Source organism: Panthera pardus, unplaced genomic scaffold, assembly GCF_024362965.1.
Source record: "Panthera pardus isolate Hobbes unplaced genomic scaffold, ASM2436296v1 HiC_scaffold_3, whole genome shotgun sequence".
Taxonomy (NCBI): domain Eukaryota; kingdom Metazoa; phylum Chordata; class Mammalia; order Carnivora; family Felidae; genus Panthera; species Panthera pardus.
Genome location: NW_026526876.1, coordinates 12,101,538 through 12,112,179, shown reverse-complemented (window position 1 = coordinate 12,112,179; position 10,642 = coordinate 12,101,538). Strand labels below are relative to the sequence as shown.

The following is a 10,642-nucleotide window of genomic DNA, read 5'->3' as shown; positions in this document are numbered from 1 at the left end:
AGATTCAAGCCTGTGTCTGGACGAGTAGGCAGCTCTGGAGACGCAGGGGGGCCTAGCCCCGCACTGCCCGCCTGGGGGGGGGGGTGCCGCGCAGCCGTGTGAGCCGCGGTGACAGCCCCCCTGCCCTCACACCCGCGTCGCTTCTGCACAGCTGTGCTCACGGCTCAGGCGCGGTGAGGTCTGACCTCTCTTCCCTCGTGGTGGCTGTGGGGACTGGCCACCCGCCCTCATTCTGACGTCAAAGGGCCACCTCGCAAGTGCGGGGCTCACGTCCAGGCGCCTTGCTCGGAGCCGCTGCCACGCTCGGTGCTCACACTCGACTCGGTGATGCGGGGGTGGGGGGAGGGCACTGGCCAGGAGGGCGGAGCCCCCACACCCAGGGTCAGCACCTGGATTCTAGTTCCCACATGGCCAGCCGAGCCCGCCTCCTCTTAGGGCCCCCTGCAAGGTGACAGTCGGCCAGACAGCCCGGGGCCTTCCCGTCTCTGATGTTCCCTGAATCTGGCTGCCCAGCTCCAGACGCGGTGTCTTGAACAGTGTCAGACGCGGGCCCGACTCCCTCGGGGTTTAGCATCTAAGCGTTCCCTGGCCCGGAGCGTCTGTGCGGCCGGCAAGGGGTGTCCCTAACCTCTCTGAGGCTGAGGGCGTCTGCTTCGTGCCGACCTGCGCCGTGACCTGCCTGCCCAGGGGCTGCGTATCTCCTGCCGGGTGATGAGGAGGGACCCCCTCCTCTCTGCCCCGGGGGCGCCCCCGGGAGCTCCTCTGCTCTGGCTGGGAAGGGTCCGGAGCCCCTTCCCAGGGGAGAGGCAGGGGGTGTCTGTGCAGACTTGGGATTATCCCAGGGGGTGTGGTCAGCAGGTGCGAGGACTCAGCGGGAAACCCTTTCTTGTGAAAACAGCTCTGAGGGGCTCCGTGGTTCCTTGAGGTCACCACCTGGCTCAGGTCAGCCCTGTCACCTGCCTGGTCCCCACCGGTCCCCGGCTCCCAGAGTGCCCGCTGCCCCACAGGTAAACCGGGAGTAGTGAATCCCGACCAGTAAACCGGTGTGTGGCCGGAGAGGACTCGATGGGGCGGTTCCATCCACCGCCATTGGTGCCTGTTCCCGCTGCTTAAAAAGGGTGGGGTCTCGGGGCGCCTGGGTGGCTCAGTCGGTTGAGCGGCCGACTTCGGCTCAGGTCACGATCTCGAGGTCCGTGAGTTTGAGCCCCGCGTCGGGCTCTGTGCTGACAGCTCGGAGCCTGGAGCCTGCTTCGGATTCTGTGTCTCCCTCTCTCTCTGACCCTCCCTCTCAAAAATAAATAAACATTAAAAAAAATAATAAACCTTGGTTCTTGAGAACTGCATCTTCCACGGCAGCATTTCTCAGCTACACATAGTAAAACGGAAGTTTTCTCTGATTCGTCCGACGCTCCCGTGCTCCGGAGTCGCGGGGGCTCCACATGTCCTTGCGTGGGAGGCAGTTGGCCGGAATGAAGGGAGAGGCTCTAGGTTCCGGTTGGCGTTGACGCACCTGCTTCCGGCACTTCCTGAGCGAGTGACCTCGGGCAGGTTACTCTTAAGTCCCTGTTTCCTGATCTCTGGAGGAGGGAGGATGGCGTCCACCTGCCAGGGCTGTTACGTGGGTTCAAGGAAACCGTGACCCACACCTCGCACGCACGCACTGAGCACTCCGCCCCTTGTGGGGACGCCTCCCGCTGTATGGGGGTGGGGGGTAGAAAGTGTCCCGCGTTTCAGTCAGGGACTCTGGTGTCAGCTCTGCCACTAATTGGCCGTGTGGCCCCGGGACAGCCACCTCTTCTTCTGAGTCTGTGTTCTGTCGTGCACATATTAAATCCCTCACGGCCCATGGCCAACTCTGGGTCCAGGCGACAGACGTGGCCCTTCCCAGTTCCGTGCAGCCTCCTGGACCCCGTCTCAGCTTTATTTGCATGCTGGGGAGCTCGGCATGTCTGAACCAGGTACAGAACTCAGGGTCACACAGCCAGTGGCCCGAGGGGACGGAGGTCACAGGTATCAGGACCCTTCTGCCCACGGAGCTGAAGGCCCCTCGCTCAGTCTTCTCAGAAACAAATCCTTCACTTTTGTTGTGGCCTTGCCTGTGGGTGGTGGTCTAGCGCCTCAGGGGACCGCGGTCCTGCTTTCCTCACGCATTTAGAAATTCGGAGGATTTGGCCCCCATCACGGTCGCCAGGGCTTCCTCTGCTGCACCCACAGCCGGGAGAGGCTCCTGTGCTCCGGCCAGAGGGGACAGGCAGGGACACGCAGCCATGGCCCACGGAGCTCACAACGCTGTGGCCATCTTCATCCACTCCTGGGCCCTGAGCATGCGGGTTACAGACTGCGTGTGCTCTGTGTTTCCCCGGGGCTCCCCTACTCTCAGCTGGGGGTCCTGCCTCAGCTCCATGGGGAATGGGAATGTCTGTGTGGCCAAGGAAGTCCCGGTGTCCTTCAGACTGTCGTCAGGGGACCCATGGGTCAAACTATTTTAACACCACCACCAAGATGTTACATGTGTTTTCACTCATTCTCTCTGGAGTTTTCCAGAGGCTGCATGGCGTGTGATGTCTAAACAGATGGCAGAGGCAGGGATGAGAAACCCAGGTTAACTATTGAGCCAGACTTAAGGTTGTCTGAACTGTAAACTGAGCCCACACTTCTTTGGAAAACATGTCCATAAAATGTGTTAATGTGTTTTCTGTATGAGACTCCTCTACACTCAGATTCCATGTTTGGAGATGAAAGCAAGCTGTCCAAAACTGGTCCATGCCGAGAAGTCATTAGCCAGTCAGTCAACCAGCCATCAGTCAACCAAGCAGCCAATCAGTCAACCAACCAATCAGTCAACCAAGCAGCCAATCAGTCAACCAACCAATCAGTCAACCAAGCAGCCAGCCAGTCAATCAACCAGCCAGTCAACCAACCAGCCAGTCAGTCAACCAACCAGATGATCAGTCAACCAACCAGCCAGCCAGTCAATCAACCAGCCAGTCAACCAATCAGCCAGTCAGTCAACCAACCAGACGATCAGTCAATCAACCAGCCACTTACTCAGCCAGCCAATCAGCCAAATAGCCAATCAGTCAATCAACCAATCAGCCAATCAGTCAACCAATGAGCCAATCAGTCGATCAACCAGCCAGTCAGTCAACCAACCAGACGATCAGTCAATAAACCAGCCACTTAATCAGCCAGCCAGTCAGCCAAATAGCCAATCAGTCAATCAACCAGCCAGCCAATCAGTCAACCAATGAGCCAATCAGTCGATCAACCAGCCAATCAGTCGATCAACCAGCCAGTCAGTCAACCAGCCAGTTAATCAGCCAGCCAATCAACCAAATAGCCAATCAGTCAACCAGCCAGTCATTCTTACAGGTGGTCTGCATTCTAGCCGAGGCTCTCCTCACTGAGCTGGCTGTGCCCTTGTGGCTCCCAGGGCCCCTCTGGTGTCCCAACAGGGGGACCTACCCCCTCGCCTGTGTTGGTCTATCCTGAATGCTAGTGAGACAGGAGCCACGGGGACCCAGCAGCTGCAGGGTGGTTCCTGGGGCCGTGGCCACGGAGGTGCTGGGACCTCAAAAACACTGGATGCACAGGAGCTCTCACAGAGGCCTGGGCAGCTGCACAGATGCGGACAGAGCACACAGAAGGCTGCGCAAATCAAGTCTGCAACGAGACCCTTGTCGAAGGTATTCTGAAATTTTATTAATTGAGGTCTATTGGGAAAAAACCCTATATGCAAATATATGCACAAAAATCTCAAAAGACCAGGATTAATACATGTCTGGGGCCTGGGCCCAAGGATTTGTAATTACTTCCTATTTAAAACACAGGAGACCACCCCCCTCCATTCTAAAAATAACACACAGCCCTTGTAGAAAGTTTGAGAAGTGGGGTAAAGCATAAAAAGGGAAACAAAAACCACGTATAATCCCATCACCCAGGGACGCGTTAACATTTCTGGGGTAGCTCTTCTCTGCTTTCAAAACGCCCCCCTACACACTTTACATGATTGATATCTCACCAAACATGCAGCTTTGTGTCCTGGCCTTCTCGCTTAATACCGAATTAGGGATGTGTCCCCAGGACATTACAATTCTTTGTAAGTGGGAGTGATGGCCACAGCGCCGCTGGCGTGGGATCACTGTGCAGGGGTCAGGGGAGGTGGGCCCAGTTCTGAGCGGCTGCATTTAAAAGCGGGAGTTTGGGGGCGCGTGGGTGGCTCCGTCGGTTAAGCACCGGACTTGGGCTCAGGTCATGTTCTCGGGTTCGTGAGTTGGAGCCCCACCTCAGGCTCCATGCTGACAGCTCAGAGCCTGGAGCCTGCTTCAGATTCTGTGTCTCCCTCTCTGCCCCTCCCCTGCTCACACGTGCGCTCTCTCTCTCTCTCAAAAATAAATAAAAGTTAAAAAAAAACTTACAAGCGGGAATTTCCCCACCTCCCAGAGGACGTGCATTTCCAACCCAGCGCTGAGCTGGTGCTGGGGCTCCTGCAGTCACCAGGGACGCCAGGCTTTTCCGAATTGGCCAGTTGGGGGAAAGCGCGGTTCTGTTTGCCCCCCGAGGTGTTCTAGGTGTTCTAGGAGTCGGGCGAGGCACTGCTCTGTGTGGCTCCCGGCTCTCAGCTCCCGCCTGAGGCAGGCCATGCCGCCCAAGCCCAGGGACAAAGGAGAAGCCAGCCCTGGGTAGTTGGTAAAGATAGCACTTTGAAGGCACATCACCAGCGGCCCCAGCCTTTGTCGGGGCGTCGGATGGGGTGGAACTGGCAACAGGGACACGGGGGGTGGGAGGGGGGGTTCCGGGTCCTTCTGTGGGAACCGGCGGGGGGCTCCGACGCCCTCGGAGAGTGCTCCCTACATCATGGGGTAAGCGATGACGAAATAGTTGAGCTCAGAGTCGATGAGTTTCCTGTACTTCCGGTGGATCTCACGCAGCGTCCTGTCCTCGTCGTTGGTCTCGTACCTGTTCGTGTAAATTCGCACCTGCGCAGCACAGAAACACGACACGCGCACCGTGACTGCGCCAGGCCGGCCCCACGCTGGTCCCAGCCTCAAGCGCACACGGTCGGGCATCGCCGGGCACAGCCCAAAGCCAGCTGCTGGGGAGAGGGGGCTCTGGGCCCCCTCCCGTGCAGGTACCGCCGGAGACAGACCCAGGGCCCCACCTTGAGAGTGCGCAGGGAACACTGCCCTTCCTCCTGGCTCTTCAGGATCCGCTCCACGAACCTGACGTCCAGGAAAGCCCAGATTTTGAAGTAGAACAGCTTCCTGCAGGATGAGACGAGGAAGCACAGTTCCTCGTCCAGGGACTCGTGGTTGTTGTTGAACTCAAACGTCAGTTTCTGGAAAGGCAGCGAAGGGGAGACGGGGTGAGGGGGGTGGGTGGTGCAGTGGGCAGAGATGCTGGGACCGGCTGGGTCCTCCCACAACACGCCTGCGGCCCGGCTGTGGGTCAGACGACCACGGTGGCCCCAGGGCCACAGGTAACAGACGGGACGTGTGGGTGATTTCACCCAATCTGCAAGAGGCATTTGGAGCTCAGAGCCCGAGGCGCTGGTCCCAGCCCCTCAGCCTCCCGGCCGGGCCACCAGGCGGCCGCCCCCCCCCCCCCCCCTCACGGAAGGACAGTAACAGGCAGGCTTCAAATGAGTTATCGGCACTTAGAGGCCCTCGTTGGTGGCGGTGGTATTTGTATCAGTTGACCGCAATCGTCCCAGCCCCCCAGGAGGTCCTTGGAGGGACACAATGACCCCGATTTTACAGATGGGGAAGCGGCCAGGGGAGAGGGCCGCGCACGCCCCTGGGCTCCTCAGTGACTTGGTGGGTCTGGTCTGGAGTCAGACTCCCGTGTGCTGCCGGGACCCGGTGCCGGGAGGAAGCGGCCTCAGACCCGCCCTCAACCTGGAGAGGCTCCGAGAGGGCACAGAGGGCTTTCCCTGGCGGGTAGCCCACCCGAAAGTGCCTCGTGCTGCGCGTGCACAGGTGAGCAGTAGCTGTCACCCGCTGTGACCCTGGGGCAGGGGCGGGGGGTGGTGGGGGGGGACGCGTAGTCCGGGAACATAGCCCGAGCGTCGGTCTGAGTGGGCACGGGCCCGGCCGGGAGCAGGCAGCAGAGGAGAGGCCTCTGCCCTGGGGGAGCCTCCCGGCCCTCGGCCCCCCTACCTGCAGCGTGTGCCGGAAGGTGGGCAGGAGATCCGTCAGCGTGGGCCTCATGGACCAGTCCGGGTCGCTGAAGTAGCAGCTTCTCAGACTGAGGCCCCGAACGGGGATCTCCTGCAGGAGGACCCGGGCCAGGCGCTCGTGCTTCATGACCCGCTCGAAGAAGAAGTTCACCTGGAGGTTGGCGGCGCGCCTGGCCAGCCTGGCCCAGGACACGCCCCAGATGACCTGGCCGTGGGGGTCGTGGACGTGGCACTTGATGTTTATGGTCCAGAGGGTCCCGGCGTTGTTCTCGCACAGGCCGTCCAGCAGCTCGTCCGAGATGCAGTTGTAGTTGAGGGTCAGGGACGCCAGGCTGCGGAACGTGGCCATGGTCTTGCTGAACCGGGGGCTGCTGTAGACGGCCAGGTGGTGGCTGAAGTAGTCCTCGATGTTGAGCTGGGACACCAGGCTCTCGCCCCGAGAGCAGCTCAGGGAGCCGAGCACGGCGCAGCCCTGCTCCACGGTCAGCCTGGCCCCTTTGAGGCTGAGGCGATCCAGCTGCCTTCCCGCTTTCTTCAAGAAGCAGCTCAGGCTCTTGATGAGCGAGCCGCGGATGCTGCTCCTCCAGACGGGACGGTCCAGCTCCAGGTGCTGCACGGACAGCGACTTCAGGCGGTTGTTGCTCTTGCCCAGGCAGGACAGCAGGCCTCGCACGGTGACCTGGAACTTCTTGGTGAGCACGGCATTGTAAGGGTTCAGAAACCTGATCTCCAGGTGCTCCAGATAGCGGCCAAATTTCTTCACGTACCAAAGAGCCGACTCGAACTCAGACGCGTGCACCCTGGAGGGTCTCCCGCTGAACGTGATGGTCCTGTACCGCCAGAGGTCAGCCGAGTACATCATCTGGTTCCACTTTCTGCAGACGAGGGCGGCCCGGGACCTGTCCCTGTCTCCCAGCCACCAGAACACGCGACGCAGGCACACGTCGGGCAGGGCGGCCCAGCAGCTCTGGTCTCGGGGCTGGACGGCTTGGCTTTCTTCGTCCATCGAGGAGCCGGGGTGTCCAGAGCAGCCGTGCGGTAGGCAGGGGCTTCCAAAAACGAGGAAACAAAAGCGACCGCTCGTCTTCTGTGGGGAGTAAAAAGGAAGCGCCGTGACCTGCCGAACGGAAACCAGACCCCCTTGAATGAGCTCGCAGCCCGGCCTCACGTGCAGCCCTTCCGCGAGGGGCGAGAGCCTCGCCGTGAAGGCCCGCAGAGACCCAGGCCGTCGGGGTCTCTCGGACACACGCACACCGGGACCCGCGCCCAGCACGGTCCCAGGAGTGAGAAGCCTGGGGACAGGGCTGTTCAGAGGAGGCGGCATCTGGGAGGGGCTTCGCGGGCTGCGTGGGAGCCGCAAGGCAGCCCGGGTCGGCCCGGCGGTGCTGGAGGAGAGCGGACGCACTCTGGGCAGCGGGCACCGTGGCGCAAAGCCACAGAACTGGGAACGAATGGGATCTGTTCACGTGCGGGGAACTAAAAATTGTCACTTCACTTGTGGGGGCGGGGGTTGGAGCCGGAACAGGGGGGAGGTGCCGGGTCAAGGGGCCCCGGAGCGATGCAGACAGAGGCTGCGTCCCAGGGGCCAAGACTGGAGTTCCGACATGCCGGGTCCCCTTCTGGGGATGGGGACCCTGGCTGCTTGGCACCGAATTGCCGATGCGGGTGTTTGCATTCAAAGGGTTAGCGGCACATCAAGGGTCACGGGCGGAGAGCCTCCCATGAGGCCGCGGGGGCCGGGCAAGGGCCAAGGATCCTGCGTCCACAGGTGTTGTCAGTCTGACGTTAGAAAGGACCCTCCAGGGAGGGGGAGGATGAATGGCCAGAGCAGACTTTGGGCTCCGAGCCTGGGGCTAGGGCGGCGGGACAGCGGGGATGCGTGGGTTTATGCGTTCTTTGCAGGACACGGTGACTGGGAACGTAGAAGTGGGGCGACCTGGCAGCCGGGCTGCAGGCGAGACCTCTACGAAGCTAGGGAGGCCCCGGGAGGGCCCGGCCACCGCCCACCTGGGGTGCGGGGCCCTGGGACTTTCTACAGGAGCCATCTGCTGAAGTTTTCCTGACGGCGTGATTTCCACGTCTCCCCGGCCTGAAACTTCTCCTCTTTCCCTTTCCCTGTCTCTCCCAGAGGCCCCGCTCTTCAAGCTTGCGGCCCTGTGGCCCCGGAACGCTTCTGCCGGCTACTTTACCAAGTGGCCCGAGATTATCCTCACGGCTCATGAAACCGCAGGGCCGGAGGAGCTCTGGGAAGTATGTCTTTACAGATGGAAACTGAGCCCCAGAGGGGTGAGGGCGCTTGCCTGTGGTCACACAGCCCTCAGGAGCCGAGGGACACGTTAATCGCATTTCTCAATGCGGGACGGACACGCGTCTGCGCGTGAGCTCGTGAGCGTCGCTCACTTGCTCTCCGTGCCTGTCCCCGGCTGCGTCTAGGATCCGCGTGCAACCGTGGTGGGCGTCCGTGCCGCTCTCCTCTCGGCTCTCCCTGTGACGGACCCCCGGGCGCCCCCGACGGTGGTGACGTGTGGGAGGCTGGTTCTGCCGGGTCCTCTGGGGCCCGGCGCCCTCCCCCACCTCCGGATCCAGGCAGACCTGCACGCGGGATTTGGCAGCGGCCTGGCCCCATCCAGGGTTCCCCTCTCGCCCGTGCCCGTCCCTGACGATGATCCTCGGCCCAGCCTGTCTCCCGCGGGACTCACACACCCCTTGAGGCCAGGGACGGCCTCATTCTCGTGAGTCGCACTTGCACACTGAACAAAGGAAGAGAGAGGGTCGTCTCTTTGTTCACAGAACTGGGTCCCCAGCACTTTGCTCGGAGCTAGGCGCGTGAGAGAGGCCAAGCCACTCCCAGAGCTGAGCAAAAGCCTTTGCCCTAGCAGTCATGGGCGCAGGAGCTCTCAGACACGGAACCACGGGGTGGTGTGGGCAGAACCGATCTGCGGGCTGGGAAAGCCAAAAGCCACAGTCGGTACTGGGCACAGCCTCCCCTCCTAAACGACCTCGCCAGCCGCAGGCGGCGGAGCTCAGAGGTCGGGTCCTGGTTCCATCAGTTGCTAGGGATGACCTCAGGCAAGTTAATTTTCTCTGTGCCTCAGTCTCCACATCTGAAAACCAGGGATAACAGTGGCGCCTCTGTCCTAGCGGCGGGAGGATTAAATGAGCTGATCCGTGCAGGTGCCTGGTGTGTATCAGAGGCTGTACCGCGTTTGCGCCTGGTAAGTGGAGGCCAAGGCGCTTCTGGGGCGGTCCCTGCTGGGCGCGGTGAACACACCCAGTTTGCGGATGGGGAAACAGAGGTGTTGCAAGTTGGGAAAGTCTCCCCGCGAACGCCCGCAGAGAGCGGGCAGGGATCGGAACCCACCCCAAGGGCTCACAGACCTGTCCCCCAGGCGGGGAGCTGCCAGCCCGGGAAGAAACCTAAGGAAGCCGCGTCACCCACGGCCCGGAGGTGCCCGAGGACGCCTGTTTCCAGGAGGAGGCGGCAGGGGCCCCATTACCCGCTCACCGCGCCCCGCTCGTTGCGCCCGGTTTGGGCTGCGGGGACAGCGAGCCGCCCGCCTGCTCCCGCGCCGCCTGCGCTCCGACGCCGACTCCGCGCAGGCCTCCGGGACGCGCGCCCTCGCCGGCGATGAGCCTTTGTGACGCGCCCAGGCCTGCGGGCCTCCGCTGTGCCCTGGGCGCGAGGCCCCAACCCGGGGTCGCCAGGGTCCCCGCGGTGCGTGCGGGGGGCCGGACGGCCCCTCCAAGTGTCCCGGAACGCGCGCCGGGGCCTGGGAGGACCTGGTCCGAGGGTCCCGGGAGGGCGGGTTCCGTGCGCAAAGGTGCGTGGGGCGGGGCTGGGGGTCCATGGGGGGTGGGCTCCGGGAATACGAGGCGGTGGGTTCAGGCACCAGCGGGGAGGGGGCCGGAGAGAGTACTGGGGGCCGGGTCCGCGGGGTGGAGGAGGGGGGGCGGGGTCTGGGCCGTGGATGGGGCTCGGGGTTGGGGAGGGCCAGAGGGCAGAGGGCCGGGGTCACAGAGTCGGAGGCGGAGCGCAGGGTAGGGGCGGGGTCCGGGCGTGGCTGGGGGCTGCGTGCGCGCGACTGAGGGTGGGCTTCCCTCTGCGATGGGGAAGAGGCTGTGCGGGAGCTCGGGTGCCCGGCCTGTGGGAGGAGGCGCTGCGCTCTGCCCCCCCCCCCCCCCCCTTCCTCCAACTCGGAAGTGGTTCCCACCGGAAAGCCTTGGCCCACCTGACTCACCTAAGATAAGGCGTGAGTGGGTGTCTAACGCACCCACTTTCCATGGCCCTCCCCTCCCCGGCCGCCCTAGGGTGTCCCTAAAGGCCAGGGAAAAAGGCGCGGGGGGGGGGGGGAGTGTACGATTGCGGGCGGGGGGTGCATGTGGGCCTCTGACACCAGCCTCCCGGCTCCGGTGTGCGTCCTGAGCCCCGGCCTGCCCCCGGCAGGCAGCCGCATCCTCCCTGCC

The 10,642-nt window shown here is 62.6% G+C and overlaps 1 protein-coding gene across 6 annotated transcripts; it reads right to left on the bottom strand.

The window, feature by feature from the left end:
• Window positions 1-4,683: 4,683 nt before the first annotated feature.
• Window positions 4,684-9,797, bottom strand: FBXO39 (F-box protein 39). 6 transcript variants are annotated; one of them, XM_019413778.2, is made up of 5 exons: window positions 9,684-9,797; window positions 8,771-8,928; window positions 6,159-7,265; window positions 5,162-5,338; window positions 4,684-4,979 (listed from the first exon to the last, which is right to left on the bottom strand). In XM_019413778.2, the coding sequence occupies exons 3-5, from the start codon at window positions 7,182-7,184 to the stop codon at window positions 4,851-4,853; spliced, it is 1,332 nt and encodes a 443-aa protein (XP_019269323.2). In that variant the 5' UTR covers window positions 7,185-7,265; window positions 8,771-8,928; window positions 9,684-9,797; the 3' UTR covers window positions 4,684-4,850. The 6 variants fall into 6 exon arrangements, with proteins under 6 accessions (XP_019269323.2, XP_019269326.2, XP_019269327.2 ...); XM_019413781.2 differs by having other exon boundaries at window positions 9,676-9,763; XM_019413782.2 differs by lacking the exon at window positions 9,684-9,797 and adding an exon at window positions 9,557-9,671.
• Between the last annotated feature and the right edge of the window lie 845 nt (window positions 9,798-10,642).